General features: G+C 45.3%; 1 protein-coding gene across 5 annotated transcripts in view; it reads left to right on the top strand.

The window, feature by feature from the left end:
• FAM102A (family with sequence similarity 102 member A) overlaps nucleotides 1-20,015 on the top strand; it is a 38,686-nt gene that overhangs the window by 11,925 nt on the left and 6,746 nt on the right. For all 5 annotated transcript variants that reach the window (XM_037399940.1, XM_037399938.1, XM_037399936.1 and 2 more), the window contains exons 3-10: nucleotides 9,727-9,847; nucleotides 10,176-10,205; nucleotides 13,865-13,981; nucleotides 14,488-14,534; nucleotides 17,224-17,381; nucleotides 18,504-18,608; nucleotides 18,874-19,063; nucleotides 19,260-19,381. In XM_037399940.1, the coding sequence (XP_037255837.1) occupies nucleotides 9,727-9,847; nucleotides 10,176-10,205; nucleotides 13,865-13,981; nucleotides 14,488-14,534; nucleotides 17,224-17,381; nucleotides 18,504-18,608; nucleotides 18,874-19,063; nucleotides 19,260-19,381 (890 nt within the window). The remainder of the gene's footprint in view (nucleotides 1-9,726; nucleotides 9,848-10,175; nucleotides 10,206-13,864; nucleotides 13,982-14,487; nucleotides 14,535-17,223; nucleotides 17,382-18,503; nucleotides 18,609-18,873; nucleotides 19,064-19,259; nucleotides 19,382-20,015) is intronic.

Below are 20,015 nucleotides of genomic sequence, written 5' to 3'. Positions count from 1 at the left end.
TCGGCAGCCTCTTCTAATTTGCAAACCTCTTCTGCTGGGTAGCCTTTTTCCTGATAAACCCTAACAGCGATAGATATTAATGGAGGGGACAGAGATTCAGGGAGAATATGTTTGTACCTTGTCCTTAAAACCAGTGACCTGGTTTGTACGGCTGAATGGTGCCTTAATAAAGGAACCATCATAAAGCACCTGTATTCATTGTGGAATGAAAAAGCTGCTGTTAATATATAAAGGGCTTTCTCCTGGACTATTGTATTGGTTTTGACTAAATGTATACCATACAGAAGTGACTCATAGGGGAACACGTCTGAGCACGGTAGGGTGTTACCTCTTGGGTAACTAAACCTACTTTTAGCACCAGGATTGACTTCAGGCAGCTTATTTACTGAAGGGCTCTTCAGCGTGCTCAAGCCAAATTGCAATGATGTTACATCACACAGTATTAATGAAATTATTCCAGAAATTAACTTGGCCTCATGTGCCAAGTTAATTTGCACTATAAAGACTTCTCTGGTACACCTATATTAGCAAACTTTCCTGCTTGAAACGGGGTTGGTATTGGCAAAAAAATGTCACTTAACTATTCTGGCATCAGTATGCCTTCACATGTCATAAATCTGCCTTAGAGGCAAAAAGATTTGTCTCTGTGTACATCGCTTGCGTTAGGGATGTTGTTCCTAGTCTTGTGTTGATTCCCTTCAGGGTTTTCGTTTTCCAGATGTACTATACCAGCAAAGTGCTGGAGTACTGAGTTGACACATGTCTTGATTTTTCTCATCTTGGGGGTTGGGGTGGGGTGGGGCACGCGTAGATTTTTGCCATGTCTTGTACCCTGTGTTGTAGGGACATTATCAGGGTTTTCCCTGATAAGAGTTCACGTTGCTGTCCATCTTCACTAGGAGTTTAAACTTAGTCAGCAAAAGGCAAATCTGGAATCTCTCAGAATGACAGCCGATGCTTATGGGATAAAGAAAGTTTATAAATATATCAGCAATGGATAATTGGTGAATCTTCATTTTTACATCTACGGTTTGCCAGAAGTTAAAAGGTTTTCTAAGCTACAGTGTGATACAGAAACATGTATTGCCTGAAATATGGTGGGTAAATACACCTTAACCTTGTAAGTGTCTGTATGGAACAAACCTCGGAGTTTTTCTGAAGCATTTGGGACCTTCTAAAGCCTTAGTTCCTCTGTCTGCTAGAACCACAGGGGAAGTCTGAATTGTGATTCCTCTAAAGGGCAAATGGGCCCTGGGGGAGTCAGGATTTCCTCCCCTGCCCCCCTTTTAACTTTTGTGGATTTTACTGTGCAATTGTCTTGGTAATGAGCCTGACCCCCCCCTGCTTCTGTGCCCTTCACCCCCCAGTAACATGGAGGTCTCTCAGCTCGGGTTTGCTCATCTGCTGTATCTCCAGCTGACCGGGCTGGAGGATTCAGGAGCCCTTCTTAGTTAAGTTGTCCCCATGCCTGTTTTATGCATAGAGTACATATGATTGCTTAGCAGTCACAGTTGTAGAAAATCAGATCTGAAAGGTATTTATGCCCAGAGTTAGAAAAGTTCTTCACAGTGTGCTGGGAGTGAACTGCAAGGTAGCCTGGTCCTCTGCAGCATGGAGCAACCACGGGAGGAAGAGGAACAACACATCTGAGACAGGCTGGAGAATGGAGCACCAGTGTCCAGCAATCTGAGTGTAGTGGCTCGTGGCTGACCTGGGCAGACTCAAGTGAAACCCACACTGCAGACCTCTTCTTGTTTCTTCTGTAACTGAAGTCCACGTGGATTTGCGTATGAGAGGAAAGCACTTCTGGTGGGCTTGGCAGCCTGGCGCATGGTTTGCTCTTGGCTAATCCAGCTCCAACGTAGTCTATCAGAACAATAGAAGTAGGAGTTGGTGTGGTGACTCAGTGCGTGATCAGAGCTCAAAAAAAGCAAATGCGTCTTTCAGCGTTCAATACACACGTTATTAGACTTCTGTTTAAGTAACTGAGTCATCTATTCTGTTATTCCTTTCTTTACACTTAAGAGTTTGGTGGTTCTTTGCTTGGTTTTGCTCCTGGCACATGTCCCTGGCCTCTAACCAGAAAGAGCTTGTGCTCTGTAGATGTGGCAAGAAGTCCTTGGATATGTGCTGCTTTGGGTTGGTCTGTCTTCAGCACAGCGTGTAACAGTAGATGTATTGCACAGCATTTAGTGTTACAGTCCCTTCTTGTCCTTGTTTTCCTGATGTCCCTCTTTTCTTCTCTGCTTCAAGATGACAGAATGTAAATTCTAAATACCTCAAAGCAGACTGGCTCTGCTGGGCATGTCCTGTCTGTGAAGTGCCATGTACACATTCCTTGCTGCTCCGCAGCCGAGTCTGTTAGAATTATTTCCCCTTGCCTTCTCCTTGCTCCACCCTTGCTTACCCTTCCAAAACTCATCTGACTTGTTCTATAGCTTAAGTTTTAAAGGGTCATTATTCTGTGACTTTCTTTCTCCATTTGGCACAATTTTTATTGCATTATGCAACGTCTGCTGTAGCACTCAGTCACCAGCTGCATGCTATTTTTTAATAACTTACATTGTTTCTCATAGTATTTTTGACATAGTTAATGTTAGGAGAAGCTTAAAGGTTTTCAGATTTAGACAGAAGGCATGGCTGGAAATATTTTTTTCTAAAATAACCAGCAATGCTAGGTTTTAGAAGCCCTGGAGGTACTGGAGGGTGTGGCTACCCAGTGCAGTGATCTGGAGGACTTGAGATGGACTGTGCTGGAAAGCTCTTGCTTTCTGCATGAGGTGCAGGATTTCATGTCTGTCACTTATAAAAGACACATGTCTGGATGCATGTGACTGGAGTCCAGACATAACTGAATTACTGCCTTTCAAAGAAGCTGCTAATACACAACTAGAAATGCTGATGCTGGAGGGTTTTCCACTGGTGACTGACTGACTGCCACCCCCCTTCTCCAGCAGGTGTTGTCACTCCCTGGCTTGTACTGGTGGACGTTTATCAAGATTGATCACTGCCTTGGAGGGAACTGTAATATGCAGTTCAAAAGCTGTGCTTCTATGGAAATAGGCTTCTTCTGGAAATAAAGTTAAAGCCATAAAAAGTCAATCACTTGCCTGCTAGATAGCAGCTTATTCCTAAGGAGGATTTCTAAATCGTTCCTTGTATCCTGTTTTTATTTTGTGCTTGCCCCATTGTTTTTGCTCCAGTTCTTTCCTCGCCTGCCTTTCACATACTTGGTACTGTCATCATTGCCCCCTGTCCCCCAGTGAAATGGTCTTGACCGTTCCTTGCCCTGGTTTCTCAGCTGAGGCTGAAGTTTCTTCCATTAGCTTTTTTTCTTTCCTGTGTAGTTGCTGTTAATACTTTTTCCTGTATTTGTCTGTTCTCCAGTCAAATAGGGATTATGTAGGCTGTGCTGTTAACTGTGTAAGTGGAATCTAGTTTCCTGAGCTGACTTTCCCCTGCTCTTCCTTCCCTGTTCACTCTTCCCGCTCCTCCGCAGCTGCCAGCAAACAGCAGGAGTGGATGTATGTTCCATCTCTGGGTGTGCGGCAGAACTGAGCAAGCATGATGAAGCCCTCCAGAAGTGTCGGAGCCTGCCTTGTTCCCCCTAAAAATGCTGGGTTGTGTAAATGAATGCTTCATTCTAAAGGCATTGGTGTTCAAATTTGGCTTTCAAGAGCCCCTACGTATCTCCCCTCTGGTGTGAATGAAGAGCTACATTAATAGGTGGAAGCTGATGCCAAGAGTGAGCTGTGGGTAGGCATCCTTCTCCACCATGGGCCACTGGAATGGGTTTGCTGGGAATTTAGAGGTTAATTTTGTGAGTAGGTGGTAGATGTGATGACCTTACTGCTGAACCCTTGTTTAAAACACTTGCAGTGAAACATCCAAATAAGACTTGTTTCAGATGACAAAGGCTTGCTTAGTTCTCTTAGTAACACAGTCTGCATCATCTGTCTCTGAGCCATTTTTCCATCATAACTGCTAATGTCTACTGCACAACAACCAGCACTTGTCAGCTGGAGAATACGGGGTTGTTTGCAGTGGGGGAGATGTCCAGCTCTTTGGGCTGGCAGTTGTTCTGGTCAGTGATGTAAGCCCAGTCAAAACAGAGTAACTTTATTGTTGAAAACTACTTGCAGCCCTTTCTGTTCTGCTCAGGGAAGGCAAAACCCCTCCGTGCAAGTAACCTGCCATGAAGCACTTGTACACCTCCAGGTTAAACTGCCTTGGATTTCCATGCTTTGTGTATCCAGCTGGTTTTTAGGATCCTGTATGGATTCCCCTGAGGCATACGGTGTGTCATCTCTCATTCTTGGGATGCATTTTCACCGAGCTTCCCAGCACCTATTGCTGCATCATGTTTGCTTCTGCTTTCTACCTGTTTGGCCTGCATGAGCTTGACAAGATGCCAAAAGATGGCAGCCCTAAGCTTTTACTAATGTGATACATTCCCACGCTGCTGTTTGGTGTGCTGTCTGCCAGTGGTGCATCTTGTTCACTGTTTATTTCTCTCCCTTTCCTTGCCAGGTATCTGAATTGCAAAGCCTCAGAGCTGCAGTTTTTGTTAATATATGTGCTGCAGGGAAGTGCCCTGTCCTCAGTTCATTATTTGAGAATGCCTGCAGGTTCTGGATCATATATCTAAACCAGCTAATGGTTAAATGAAGGCTCACTTTCTATTATATATATATGTGTTCATCCACCTTTGTATTTTCTGTGCTTTACAGGCAGTGATTAGGCCCTCTGCCTGTAGCAGGACCTGCTCTGTTAGTAGGATGGTATAAATTCTGGTGTGCTGTGAATGCTGATTACTGACCTGGGTATCTTAAACCTCATTCAAAGCTGACTTTTTCAGGGACTCTACCTTGCCCTTACTCCAAAGTTCTTTCCTACAGCTTTGCACTAGATAACCTGGTTAAAATAGTAACTGTCTTCTCTGGAGCATAATGCAGGATTGCTCCAGACTTTGCCAAGCTAAGAAAGTGTCAGTGATCCTGCTCTAATTCAGCCTTCAGAAGTGCTGGGGAATAGATGAGGCTGTCTTAATGGTGGGTTCTCTGCAGCTGAAAGCAGAGCTGTGTAAAGAAATGCTGTTAGAAAATGCCCTTCGGGTACAATCTGCTGAGATAAGTTGATTCCCCTCCATGACTGAGGGGATTATACCCACATTGCTGTGGTTGTGTTACCTTCCTCCTCAAAAGACCCACCGCTGGCATGTGTCAGGGCCCCATGAAGGGCTGCTTTTCAATCCGTCACACTTCGATGAATCTGAGCTGGGAGTTAGCTTGCTGGCCTCTTTAAAATGGTGTTATCTTTTTTGTGCCTTATCAGATCGAGATGCTGCTTCCTGCAGAGGTGAACCAGCACAGAGGATGCAGAGTACTGTCTGCTGCGATGGGGCGGGCAGGAGGATTAGTTCTGCTTGAAGGGTCTGACACAGATCCACAGCTCGGAGGGGGGGGGGGGCAGTAGGCATGTGGATTGAGCGTCAGAAATGGGAAGGCTTGCCCTCCCCCTTTGTGTAGATGAGGAGGAGGAAATCTGAATAAGAAGCTCTTTGTGAGTGCTTATCTATATACTGTCTCATTTAGCCTGAGGTTTTCCCACATCTGCTCCCGTGCATGAAATATCAGTGAGACACATTACTCTGCTGTGATGTTTGGCATTAAAGCGCTATTTTTTGTTGTTGCCGTCCTGTAAGCCTGTGGCCTTTCATGATGTTTCGTACTTTTAACTGTCTCATGTGTGGCTACTGCCATAAAGTAAGGAGTGAAACATCTGCTTTTCTAAATGTTTCAGCAAGGCCAAACTGTTTCAGTGGGTTGTGTGTTTGAAGCATGATACCCAGTTGGGCACAACTCAGCTTTGAGTCTGTAAATAGAATGCTTAATCTCTGTTCTGGTGTTTCATTAGCTAGGTTTTCATGTGGGAGAGAGGCCCACAGTAGCCCAAGATAGCATGGGTTGTATACGTGGCCTTTTTCTAGAAGTGTTTGCTTTAGCTAACTTGTATTCATAGTGAGCTTTATGGCTTCCTGCAACAGTGCTACTCTGTTCATGGCACTAAAATCACAGTTGGTAAACATCTCTTCTCTAAAATCTGTTCATTGTGTGTTCCTCTGCGTGTCCCCCGAGCTGCAGTAAGGCTTGTGTGAGCTCTGAACCTAAAGAGGCCTTGGTGGCTTCACCAAACACACTGCTACTTCTGTAAAAGTAGGTAAATGGGTGGGTCATTGCTGTGCATCGTTCTCATTACTTGGATTCATACTATGCTATGGTGAAACATCTAATTGCTCTTCTGGTAAATCTTGTCTTGAGGGGGGTAGGATGGTGGCTGGGGGATACAGTAAACTGTACCTTCTGGCCGGTCAAGGAGCTGGAGGTAGATGAGCAGCTTCGGGGTTGGAAGACCCTGAGAGGCTCTTTCTGGATCTCCAGTTTTCACAAAAGCTGTCACAGGGTTGCATCAGTTTATTCTGAGGAAGTATATTTAGGTCTGGAAGAGTAATTACACAGCTTTGAATAAGTCTTGAGTCAAAAGAGGGCAAAGCTTAGCTTGGCAGGGATTCAACCTTCTGGGAGTCAGTCTTTTTGCAAAAAATGGTACAGACAGCTTTTTTAAAATAAAGCTTCTGAAGACCCGTTGAATTGGCACCTAGTACCCTAGTACCAGGCATTGGTCTGATCTATTTCTGGCTCTCCAAATACAGAGTAAAACTTAAAATTAGACACTTCTGATTTTAAGCTGTTAGTTTCTGCTTTGCTTTTAGGTGCCTTGTGATTAGGATGGAAGGAAACGCCTTCTCAATGCAGCCCTCACCATGCTTCTTGTGTGTTCTTGGTTTCTGTGTGATGGCTCCTAATTGTACATCAGAGGATATTCTAGGACTAAATACAAAACTGCTCCTCATCTGAGTCCGCTGTTTTTCCCTATTTTAGTGTTCTCTAATTACCAGCCTAACGATAGCTTGATGGGAGGTGGATAGACAAAGCCCATCACTTCCCCACATACCATCTTTTGGAAATGTGGAACTAATTTTTCAGTTTAGTTTGAAACAATAGTGCTGTCACTTGCTTGTCTAATGATACAGCCCCAGCCCCCACCATTAAAAGCCACTCTTAAAAAAAGAAAGTTGAAAGTCTTTGAATGATTGTGAAACTTGTGACTGGTAAGCAGCTCTGCATTTTATCTTGTAAACTCCTTTCCACCCTGTGTAGAGTATCCCAAAGACATAAAAAGCCCCAAGCGACGTATGCACCTGCAGCTCGGGTTCATGTTTGTGGTACTGTGTGTAACTTAACCCCCCCAAATCCTTTTCCTAATCCCTTGCACCGTATGGTATCTACAGCAGTTTTGGAAAGCCAACATACATCCTTAATAAGAAGCAGAATGTCTGTTAGCAGAGCTTATGCTAACAGCAAATTAGCTATGAAGGAGCTCTTTATTACCAATCAGTACTTTTTGCCATGTTTTGAAGTAATTAGCCTTCATTGGACTTAGCAGCATGCAGCAGATGCTTAATCATAGCCGCATTGTGATAAAGTGAGAACTCATGAGTAAGGAAACTCGCATGCAAGGGCAGTTCTTGTCAGTCCTACTGATGAAGCAGCTGTGGGGAGCCAGGCACATGCGATGGGCGTTCAGGAGCTGGAGCTTAGTCACTTAAATATTCACTTGTGACAGGAATTAGAGCTCTGAGCAGAGTTTGTGAAGAAGGTTTGCAGCAATGTGCTGTTGAACCTGTCTGATTTGAAGATCGTTCACTTCTAGCTGCCTTCCAGGATTCAGCTTGAAGCTCTGGTGGTGTTAGCAGAATTAGCATTAGCCTTGCTCTCTAGAAAACAGCAGTTCCTTTTTAAAAATAACTAGTGCTGCTAAAATATCTGGTGTTTTCTGCATCCCATGCACTTTCCTTGTGTTTCTGAAGCACATGTGTTCGCAAGTGTTTTCCTATTCTGTTGAATTACATCTGTACCTGAGTTTTCCTTCCTTTAGGTCATTTGAGATACCTACTATTAAGTCGGGTTTAAGGCACCTCACATCTGAAATTTAACTTGCCTAATTTGGCTGGCTCAGTGAATATTTTATTATAGGCAAAGCCTTTTTAATCCCTCTGGGAGTGTTTCTTCTCCTGTCTGAAGGAGCTGGGGTGAGCAATGTGGAGCGATGAGAACCAGATCTCATATTGAATTAATCCCAGATTCAAAGGTATTTTCGGCACTTCAATGTCTCACTTTTCAATGATTTCAATAGCTAGCCTTCGTTCTATCTGGAAGGAGTTTAAGTTCACTGCCTTGAAGGAATTACTGCCTTCTGCTTTCCCATGTTTTAAACAGGGATGATCAGCCCTTATTTGCATTACAGGGGGTTACAGGTTTCAGTTATTTGTCAGCTACTCCTCTTCTGTTCTCCGGTTGCCTTGGCCAGCCCATTTGGGTCCCACACAATAGCTGAGGACTAGTGGGGACCCCTTGGGTCAAGATCCAGTCCCTGCTGTCTGTCCTGTTGGGCTCACCTCAAGGCTGCAGCAGGGCTCTTCCTAAGAGGAAAGTTGAGGCAGTACCAAGACTGATCTTTGTCCCCTTTGCCACCGATCTCTTTGGCCTGCGTGGTGCCTGGGTCAGATGGTGGGAAACCTCCCTTTCCCTGTAGAGCAAACATTTTATTAGGTGCCCTTGCCCCTTTGTCCTGTGCTAAGAGAAGAGATAAGAGCAAGATGCAAACTTGCTAGCTCACAGCTGTCAAAAGTGCCTTCCCTTCCCTCCCCCCGGCCTCATTACTTTGAGAACTTAATTGGCTGAGGCCCAAGCTCTGAGCCATAAACGGATCAGGTCCTGCACAGGCTCAGCGGGGAACCCATGGAAGGACCCACACACCTTTTCCAGGTGCCTTTGAACCGGCCTCCTTTGAAGGGTGCAATCCAGCTTCCCCTGAGGGCTCTGCAGAAACCAAAGCTATACCCAAAGCAATTCCTGTGCTCAGGAAGGCCACTTCTCTTCCTCCTGCAGGCTCAGGCTGCGCTGGAGCCATGTGCTTCTCCACTCGCCCTGGAGATCAGGGTAGGCCGCTCAGAAGCTATGCGAGCAAAGCCACCTCCTCCCTGGCTGAGACTGCTTCGTGGTCTGAAACCCCCATGTGGTTGGAAGCACAGCATTTGCATGGTGTGGTCCTGTCTGTGTGCACTCAGGAGCAATTCCACATGCACTTTTGTCCTCTTTTGAGCTGGCCATCCTCACTGGCTTAGTCCCAGCATAAGTGGCAGGATAACTGCCTGGGAAGGACAAGCCGTCCAGAACACAAAGCACAGAGGCTGTACAAAACAGGCGCCTTGTAGTAGGAAGATAAGCTTGAGAACCTTCAGCCCAGTTCAGTTATGGAAGTTCGCTCTGTCCAGGCCGGACGATGAATGAGCTAAACCGGCTAAGCAGGAAATGTCAGAGACTTGTGAGAATTTTAAAGGCAAATTCTGTTGATGACGTGATTAGTCTTCCCTGTAACCTAGTTGGATTTTACCTGTATTGACTAGTGACAAGCTTGATGCTAGCATAACCCCTTTGTGTGGTGCAGTTTCAGGTTTGTGGACCAAGCTGTATTGTAGAGGATATTTACAGCCCAAGTTGCCAGTCAATACAAAAGATACTTAATAGTCAGGATTGATTTGGCTTTGTACCTTTATTTGACAATGTATTTTTTAATATATATTTTATTTTTACATTCTCATAGAGAGGAAGTTCAGGAAAACTGTGTCCGCTGGAAAAAGAAATTCACCTTTGTGTGTAAAATGAGTGCCAACCCAGCCACAGGACTCCTGGACCCCTGCATTTGCCGAGTATCTGTCCGTAAGGTGAGCATCTAGCTTCTGCTTCTGTCAGGTAGTAGTACCACCACCGTACTGGTGTTGGTTACTGGTTGCTTTTTGGCAGCAAGAAGAATTGCATGGACAGTGATGGGAAAGAAAGATTGATTGGGTCAGAATGTGACTTGAATGGAGCCTCTCTCTCCATCAAGGGTGCTTGATGGAGGGTGGGAGCAACCAGGGTGGTGGTAATCCTTGGGAGACAGAGGTTTGTGAAATCCTGAGAGCAAATTCCAGGACTGAGTAATGATTCTCCCCCGGTTTCCCCAGCATGTATAATAGCAGCTTTTCCTGTTTGTTTTGTCTCCCTTTATAGGAGCTGAAAGGCGGAAAAACCTACTCAAAGGTAAGAGCACAGAAAGGGCAAATGTGGCAGAGTGATGATGGTCTTGTCTTCTGTTAGTGCTTTACAACCATTAGAAACCAGTGGCTGCTGTATGAAGCAATCTGGAGAGATGGTCATTAGTTATTACTTTAAACCTGAGTTAAGTGATTTCCTGAAAAAAATGGACTTGCTGGGACAGGATCCAGATTGCATTGGATGTGGATTTGAGAAAGGGGGTTGGGAAGATGATCTGCATGTCCTCAAACTTTGGGGAAGTTCTGAGTCAGATGTGAACTCTGGCTTCTGGCAGTGTCTTGCTAATAAAGAAACACAGACTCCAGATCTGTTCTTCCAGAACACAGCAGCCAGCTGTGGCTGGGGTAGGCACCTCGCTGCCTCATGAGTACAGGCAGAAACCTACCACAGAAATCACTGCCTTCCAAAGCACAGGAGGTACTGAGGCACAACCCGAAGGGATCAGCAGGGATGTTAGTTTTGGTTTGTTCCCTCCTGTTTTCTTGCCTGTGCTGTGAGAGAGACAATGGGCCACCCCCTTCTCCTTGTGCTGGATTAAGAGACAATGTTGGCTTAGAAGTTGAGCTTGTGCAGAGCCCAAAACCATGTTTGTTTGAAAATGAGTCACTGCTGCTAGTTTCTAATAAACAGATGTTCACGTCACGCACAACCATCTAAGAACTTCTTCTAATCAATATCCTTCCTGAGACCATGGAGGCAACTGGCTTTGAAGGGTGAGCTGCACTCACTCCTATGTACTGCTGTGCTGTGGGATAGAGAGTAGTTGTTGCTGCCTGTGCTGTTCCTTTTTTGTTGCTAATTAGGACATGGTCTCTGGGGCCATCAGTTTCTCTTTCACTAAATTCACACTGAGGGGGGAGGTTATTCCTCCATTCTGCAGAGCTGCCTGTCCAGGGAGAGCAGCATAGCTGGAGGAAGAGACATGTCTCTGACACAAAGTAAATACATCAGCTTGTTCTTCCTGCAGTGTCCATCCTCAAGCTTCCCACAGTATTTGGAAATGCAGAATTAAAATAAGCCTGAGGGTACATCTCCATGGTGGAGTTAACTTGGGTTCTTATACAGGCCATGTTCTAACCTACTTCCTTCTTACTCAGTCTCCAGTTGCATTTAATGGCATTTTGAAAGAGACCTAGTTGCTCCAGCCCAGAACTGGAGACCAAATCTCAAGTACCTGTCATCTCTTGGGCTGATACCTTACTTGGTTTCCTGTAAAGAAGACAGACACATTCTAGAATTCAGCAGAAGATGACCTGAGCATTTCGGCAGCTCAGGAACGAGGGATGTCACACCAGACAGGCTGATTAAGCCTTGCAGTCTTGCCCTGTGGACCAGGCTTGTTCCAGGCAGGTCCTCGTGGCAGAACTGACTGACTTGAGATTCCTAATGTTTCTAGCAGAAATCTGTGGTATATGTCTACGCAACTATTTTCCCATTCTATAGAATGAGTCCTCACCTTTTTAAGCTGTATTCATTCAGCTGAAAACTTCTCCAATCATAGCAACAGATGTAGAAGAAAATGCAGCTTGGGAATGCCTTCTTTACCTGGTCCCCCATCAGCAGGGAGCGAGAATGATGGAGCTGTTTGTGCTCAGACAGAGTTTCCATTGACTTGCGCACCTTTTGGTTTGACGTTAATGTCACTTCAGTGTCAGGGGTTATAGAGTGGAAGCCAACAGGAAGGACTGATAAAGCGGAAACTCTCTGAGCTGGAAGAAACACCATCAGCTGGCTGGAAAACTGAGGAAACTATTCTGAAAGGTTATATCTGAAAACATCCTTTTGTTAAGGGATCCTTCCTCTATATACTGGGAGTCTGCTTCCTGCGAAGAGCTTCTGACCTCAGCATGCCATGTGGGTCACGGGAGGGTTCTCCCACACTCTGTCCTCTGTCGATCTCCTCGGAGAAGTTAGTGCTGTGGTGGAGGAGGAGGGATCTGGGTCTGGGCCACTCCTGTGCCACGTTGTTCTGCTGGTGTGGTCATGCCATGTCTCCTCTGTTCTCCTGTTTTGTCACAGTGATGGATTGTAGCTCCCTCTGTGGCTTTCTCCTGTCCTGTTTATCTCTGAGAGATAAAAATTTACTGGGTTTTTTTTCCTTATTGGTGAATATGAATATTCAGCAAGCAGCATAGCCCTTGGCTAGAAGAGATAGAGGAACATCTACAGCAAGGGCTGGAGAAACACTTGCAATAAGAGAATTCTTAAGAAGGGAGGAAAGAAGGAGAAAAGTTAGGTGGGTGTTTTCCTTCCTTTTTTAGCTGAAGAAAGGTTCCTGCTGTATCCCACACTTTTGCTTTCCCTTGCCATCAGCTCTTGTTCCCCTTAGAGAATGGAATGGAGGAAGCAGATAGGCTAATCTTGCTGCTGTCTCCCCTGAATCATGTATCTTGTGCAGACTGTGGTTTAGAGTTTTGATTTGGAACAGTGGGAGCTGGGATTCAAGCAGCAGTGACTGTGGTTTGTGCTGTGACTCCCCATCAGCTTCTACAGTTGACAGAGGACCGCATTTCCTGAGGATGGTGCTACTGTTTGGGGCTCCCTGTTCAGTTGTATCATCCGGCTGTCATCACCGGGGCAGAGGAGTAAGTGTACTGTAGTGCACAGAGTAACAGCTAGGTCTGAGCTGCTGCTTCTCCACCTTCTCTCCCTGTTCTCCTGAGCTCTGTGTTGAAGTGACACAAACTTTCCACGCTTGGATGGTTTAGCCAAATATGGGGTGCAGCATCTCTTCCTGATCAGATTAGATGAGACGTGACTGACTGCTGTGCTAAAGCTCTGCACAAAAGAAGCTGTAACTTTCTCTTTGAAACATTGTATTAATACACCAGGAATTAGAGCAGAAAAACAAAAGTACTCTTCATTGTGTTTGTCTTTACTCTAGAGGCATCAGTACCAGCTTTGAATTTGCCTGTAATCTTCAACTTTCTGTCACCTTCCCTATTTGCTAGCCCTTTGTTACAGAAGGTTTAGGGAGCTCACAACTAAATCTCTTCAAATATTTCTTTTCCCTTCTGCCTGTCAAACATACCACTTGCTAGTTAAATCTTAACGGTGTTGAGGAAACTGCTCCAGGAGTTCCCCAGCCCAGCAGCTGCATCAGTGCCGGTGAGGCACATGCACTGCTGCATGGCTCTGAACTTCCAGCATGCTGTGCTGAGAGTCTCAGTTTTGTTTTTCAGGACAGTGTCATTTTCCTCTGTAACAATATCCTTTCACCTCCCGGTTCACATGCTCCACTGCATTCTGGGATGGCCTGATACAAAGAGTGCCTTATTATGTTTGTGTATGTGCGATTCTGTTTTTTCCACATCGTTGACCTAGTGCCTTCCATGCCCTTGGTTATGCAACGGCTATGGGCTGGTTAACGCTGTCCTGGCCAGCACCACTACTGTACATCCTTCCTCCGTGTGGGTCTGGCTTCCTGGCAGCCTCAGAGTGTCCACCTGGCTTGGGATTAGGAATGTGACCCTGCCTGTCCTTGAGAGTAGGGGGTCTTCACACCACAAGACCCTGTACTGGCTCCTGTTTCTGCCCTTGATCACAGATGCGCTCTCTTCCTTTGGTCTGTGTGACACCATGTATCCCTTTGCTGAGTAATTTTTGTTCTCTCCCCTTCCCCTCCATTGTTTTCTTGGCTACAGTTGGGCTTTGCTGATCTAAATCTGGCAGAATTTGCAGGCTCCGGATCCACTGTCCGTTGCTGCTTGCTGGAAGGTTATGATACTAAGAACACCCGACAGGACAACTCCATCCTAAAGGTACGGCAACTAGCGCTGCCACAGTAGAAATCTGCTGTTGAATTCAGAAAGATCACAGCCAAAGTGCAGTGCCAGGCCTGAGATAAGGTCCTGTTATGTACAGAGACAGGATTTTGCTTTTATGCTGCTAGCCTGACTTGGGAAGCTTTCCATTATCAGAGTTGCCCTTTGATATCTTGGCATCCATTTGGCCAAGCAATGACCCTCGATAGCATTCTTTGTCATCAAAGAAACTATGAACAGGAGGAGGAGAAGAAAGTTCTAAGTGTGTTGTCAGGGTGGCCAGGCTGATGTTCTGCTGAGCCACTGCAGCTGGGAGTTAGGTACCGATGCCAGTGATTTGGGGCAGGGAGGGAAATACCTTGCTAAATCCCTGAAGCTGATTTCCTTTGGAAAGGAACTAGGTCTTGCTAATCTTTACACCTAGCCCTTGACCTCCTGGCTGTTGTGAAGCGAGGAGCTCGCTGCAGCGTGGCTAATGATGTGCCTTGTTCCCCCCTCTCCAGGTCACAATTGGAATGTCCCTGCTCTCGGGGGATCCCTGCTTCAAAACGTGAGTTTTTGGGCACTTGTCCCTGTTCTGGGGAGACCAGGACACCTGATTCTTTCGCAGTTCTCTGCTGGAGACTGAAATTGTTGGGGAGGGGGAAAAGATGCCCTCGATATTGGGAAGTACAGGGGAAAGCTTGAAACTGGTGGTCTGGATCTTTGAACCAGCCAGAACAGCATAGCCAGCCAGTGCTGTTAATTGGTTTGTTCTCTGCTCTGGTTTTCCCAGCTTGATTATTGGGTGCGCACGGTATTTTCTGCTAGTGTCAGTTAAGTTTTGGAAAGGAATGGGTGTTGATGACAAACTTCATGCTTTATGTGAAGGGTAGTGTTTCTCATAGCTCTGGCGTTGGTTTCACTGACCTCCAAGAAGGGAAAGGTCAGTGAAGAAAACAGTCTTGAAAATGGACACACTTCAGCACGTACCACACAGGATAACGATCTTGAATTGAAACAGCAACAAAAATACTGCAAGGCTGAAACATTTTATTTCTCCCTTTTTTTTTTTTTTCTACAGGGACCTAGGTTCACACTTTGTATTACTTAGCAAAGAAATTGCAGTGACGTAGTGCCTTTTTTTTTTTTTTTTTTAATGCATTGTGATAGGAAATAAGTACAGATAAGCTATGAAGCAGTTCTATTGCTTAAAGAATTGTTAGGGAATCCTAACAAATATACTAGCAACATCTGCCTTCATGCTGCAGTATAGCATTGCAAGACTCTGCAGTCCAAGCCAGCCTGCCGTAGGGTGCTGTAAGGTGTGTGACTGTACACAGCAGCACTGCTATGCGCTGATAGAAGTATTTTGTGTTGACTTCCAACAGTATGAGAGAAGAAAGCTTTGCCTTGAGGCTCTCTTGTACAGTGATACTCTTGGCTAAAAGGTCTAATTTTAGGAGCTAGCTTGAAATGTATAAATTAGCCTGCTTTCTTGTTATAAAATGCTGCACAGGTTTTGGTAGGTTTCTTTTGTGAGTGGCTTTTCATAGTGCTACAGTGTTTTCTGAGACTTTCAAACCCTAAATGCCGTGTTATCAGATGCTGAAATAGTTCTGCTTGAGAAGGAAGTGTAATAAAGAAGTTTTGGATATCTCAAACCATAACTTTTTAACAGTTACAGATGTTTTAAATCTAGGGTACTAGAATGTCTGGCAATAATATGTCTGAAAAAAAATACCATTGCTCTTTCACTATGGAGGCAAGTCCCACTGTTAGGGAACCTGAAAATCATAACAGAATTGGATATAAATATCCATTTAATGTAACTAGGGTCAGTCTGAAAGTCAGACCTCCTAATTTTCTTAGATGATTTTTGCAGTCATTCCCATTTACTTCTTATATGTTGATGATTTGCAAATGTCTAAAAATGGAAGTTTTACATGTAGAATAGTCCTTGATCAGTGGAACTTCTGATAAATGGTGCTCATTAGAAGGTTAGGCGGGAATTAAACTGTGCTGGGACATCACTTCCCTGCACTGACTTTCTGCAGCTCTCAGATGAACCTTCTGCTCCCAGGTGTCATAGAGTGGGGCTGAGCAGCCTGAGCGGGCAGACCCACAGGCTGCTCCAACAGCTGCTGCAGGAACAGTTTGCTCGATTAAAGCTGTAAAGGCCTTATTAACCTGTGAAGTGAAGTCCCCGAAGTACCCCTGTGCATATAAATCACTGATAACGTGATTAGGGAGGGATTTTTTCCAGGCAAAGGCATGCTGTGGGTTTCCTGAAACCTTTATAGCTCTTTGGCTGCCCATGTAAAATATTCTCAGTCCTTTATTCTTTCTCCCAAAACACTGCACAGGTCCTCTCATGTAGCGTCTTCCCTCAGAGCTCTAAATGAGACAAATAAGTTTTTCTTTCTCCCTCCTCACTTAAAAAGCATAATATGATCCATTAGTTCCAGTTCAGACTTCAGGCTACAGGGAGGTTAAGGCTTCAACAGGAATATTCACTTTGCCATGCTGCACATGCCATGGCTTCCACCCAAAAACACTTCTGGAGGAAGGGAGGGGGCTCTAGGCACTTGCAGCTCTGCCCTGCAGTCAGCATTTACAAAGGGATGTTGAGAGCACGCAGAATAACCAGAAAAATAATTTTGACAGCTGGAAAAACACTTTAGTCTCACTGAAAAGGAGTTTAATTGTCAGTTAAAAAAACGGAAAGGTTATTTGATCATTGTAGAAGTACTCTCATAGGGAGATAGTGTTGCTGGGATAAAAGTTTTCTTTTTGACCTGAGTCAGAAAGGTGTGACGAAAGGGTGCTGGAACTGAAAGCTGGACAACAGCAAACTGGTTCCTGTTTGTGAAGCCAGCTGGCTACCAGACACGTGTTGGGGGAAAAGAATAGCTCCGGATGGTCTTCTGGAGGATAGTGCAGGCTCTGAGCCTGTTGTCCTGTATAAAAGATTGAATGGTCCCTTTTTGCCTTAATTTACCTCAGAAGCTTGCTTTTTCTTGTAGTGCAGTCCAAGTGCAGTACGAGGTAGGGAAGAACCGAGTCTTGCATGTAGGAAAACAAAATCCAGCATCACGCTGTGCTGCTAGTCTTAGGGGGCTGCCAGCTTCCCCCTGCCACAAAGGGTAGGGGCAGGCAGGGGAATCCTCTTGACAGAGCAGAGTGGAAATTGCCAAAGCAGTGGGGTGATTCCTGGTCCTTGCCTGGCAATTTGTAACCTTCTTCACTTCTGATTACAGGCCTCCTTCCACTGCCAAATCCATCACCATACCGGGACAGGACTCTACCCTGCAGCTGACCTGTAAGGGCGAGGGAACCTCAAGCAGCAGCAGCAGCAGTTCAGCCACAATTGGCTCTCTGCGTCAGACTAAGCCAAGAACTGCCATTCTCAGCTCGGGTATGAATGCCTGTCCTGGAGCCATGCAATGCTTGGCTGTGCCTGGACACTCTTGTTTTTCCCTGCAGTTGCAAGCACATACACTCTTAATTTTTCATGTTTTCTGGCACCCATCCTCACCCCTCTGCTCATTAAGAAAACTTGAGAAAAACAAAACCATCTATTAAGTGTAACTGACGAGAGGAAGGATGAATCTTCGCCACATGCATATTTCTGGTAGTGGAGATAAAGCAATTTGTTCTTTTTGCTGGGGATTTAATAATTCATGCTTTGCACTCATCCCTGCTTTCCATTGTGTTCAATGACACTTAACAGTGTTCTCCACTCAGCTCTTCTGTTGCTCACTTATCTTCTAGAAAAGTTCCTCTGAAGGTTTTAGAGGTTGGTTTGAGGTCTGATGGCCTTGTTCCAGCTGCTGATGCAGAGTTCTTTGGCTTCTGTATGAGCCCATTTTCAAGGGTACTGCATTTTCCCATAGCTTCTTTTTCCTTCCCAGCACATTCCAAATGTGCAGGCAGACACACTGCACCAAAATAGCACTCTAGTCTCATCACCTCAGTGACTTAGCACACTGTACAAGTGCTCTTCTTAAAAAGCTGGCTAATGCATTACACTTGTGCACTTTTGAATAAGCTTCCTGCAAGAGGGACAAGCAGGGGTGATAGCAAAGGAGCAGATGTATCAAATTCAGATATGATTTAAGTGTCATGAGCGCTCTCACAAGTAATAGAAAGGGAAAGGTAGTAACAGGAGAAGCACTCAAATGGAGGTTGTAGTACTTTACTGCCAGTGGCCATTTGATGCTTCCTTGGTCTTAATGCTTTTAACTATGGATAGCTTCAGACGCTACTTGTCCTTCTAGATCCTTCAAGCCCCCAGAGATGCTTGTAAATTCAGGTGCTGGATGCTAGAATTAGTGATAAACTTGACAGAGAAGCTCATTATTGTCTTTCCTACTCTCCCGCTGCTTCTAACCTCTGGGCTAGCCTATACAGCAGGGTTCTGCCAACAGACTTGCCCTTTCCTTAATCTAGTGTCCCATGATCAGCCTTCAGTCCAAGATGATCAGCAGGAAATGTTTTTGCTTGGTTACAGTGTGAGTGCCCTGTTGTTCTTTGGCAGGTGTCCCAGAAGAACCAGATCAGAACCTGTCCAGCCCAGAGGAAGTCTTCCACTCAGGGCACTCGCGGAACTCCAGCTACGCCAGCCAGCAGTCCAAGATCTCTGGTAACCATTGATCCACACAGCTCTGCTGGCACTGGCCTCATCCTTTTACTTTCCTGCAATGAGCTCTTGTGAGAGTGATATGTAGCCATGTCTCTCTCCCTCCTCTGTAATATCAGTCTCCTGTTTAGTCTGCTGATGAGCTCGCAGATATATGTCTAAACCTCTGTATATGGGAGCAGAAATGCTAGTCTGAAGCTGTCCTGCCTGTTAACTGTGTTGCCAGGAAGGGGAGAAAATCTGGTTTGTAATCAGTCGGTGTTTGCAGGTTACAGCACAGAGCACTCACATTCTTCTAGTATGTCCGACTTGACCCATCGCCGGAATACCTCCACCAGCAGCAGTGCATCCGGAGGGCTGAGCATGACTGTGGAGTGTCCTGAGGGAGAGCGGGATCACAAAGTAGAGAAACCACCCCGCCCCCCAAGACCAGCCCTTCTACTGGACAGACCCTCCCGGTAAGAACTGTAGAGCAAAGCCCCTTCTCTGGGAAGGCGAGACAGAATCCACTCCTTTGTTCTCATGCAGCGGTAGATTGGATTGTAGCTGCTGAGGAGGAGACTATTGCCAAGAGAAGCAGGACATGAAAAGCAGTATATGAAAGTCTGGGTCTTGAAAAGCTGAGTAAGTTTTCCCTTTATTTTCTCTCCCCAGGAGGAAAAAGGATTCAGTGGAGAGTCACCCAACCCGAGTGGATGACACCAGGATCGATGCTGATGATATAGTGGAGAAAATAATGCAGAGTCAGGACTTCACAGATGTCAGCAATACTGAAGGTGAGAGGAGGAGTCTCAAAGTGGATGTCTTAGCTGTTCCTTTAGCAAGGCTGCCAGGCTTTTACAGTCAAGATTTGATCTGCCATGGACTCACTTCCCCTTTTGACAGAAATTTGCTTTCAGTGCTTGCTAGGTGTTTCTGTGGTAGATAAACAAACCATGTGATTTTGAGAGCTGCACATCCATTAGGACATAGTGCTTGCTGCTGTTCTACAGAGTACAGCAGAGGTTGAACAGTAGCTCAGACATACGGGATGAGAGGGGGGAAAAGTATTTACTCTTCAGTGCAGTGGAAATGAGTTACATCAGCTGTCTGTACTGCTCAAGTGGCCTTCATCTGGGGTCAGCTCAGCTCAAGGGTATTTATTAAAGGAGAGCACAACTGGAGGGGAAGCAGCATGCCTCTGCAAAAAGATGGGAAGAAAGATGGGTCATAGTGTGGTGGTGATCAGGTCTGTATGAGAGCCTAAAAAGGGGGTTTCTCCATTGCAGTCACAGCATCTGTTAAGACAAAACTAATAATATCAATGTATTGGTTTTCATTTTCCAGTTTAGCTTATACATCAGTCTTTTTCATCTAGTTGAGGTTTTCTGATAAGTTTTGAACTTGATCTGAGCTTGTTACTCTTGCTTC

Source organism: Falco rusticolus, chromosome 9, assembly GCF_015220075.1.
Source record: "Falco rusticolus isolate bFalRus1 chromosome 9, bFalRus1.pri, whole genome shotgun sequence".
NCBI lineage: Eukaryota > Metazoa > Chordata > Aves > Falconiformes > Falconidae > Falco > Falco rusticolus.
The sequence above is the reverse complement of the archived record's forward strand: the minus strand, read 5'-3'. Positions and strand labels throughout refer to the sequence as shown.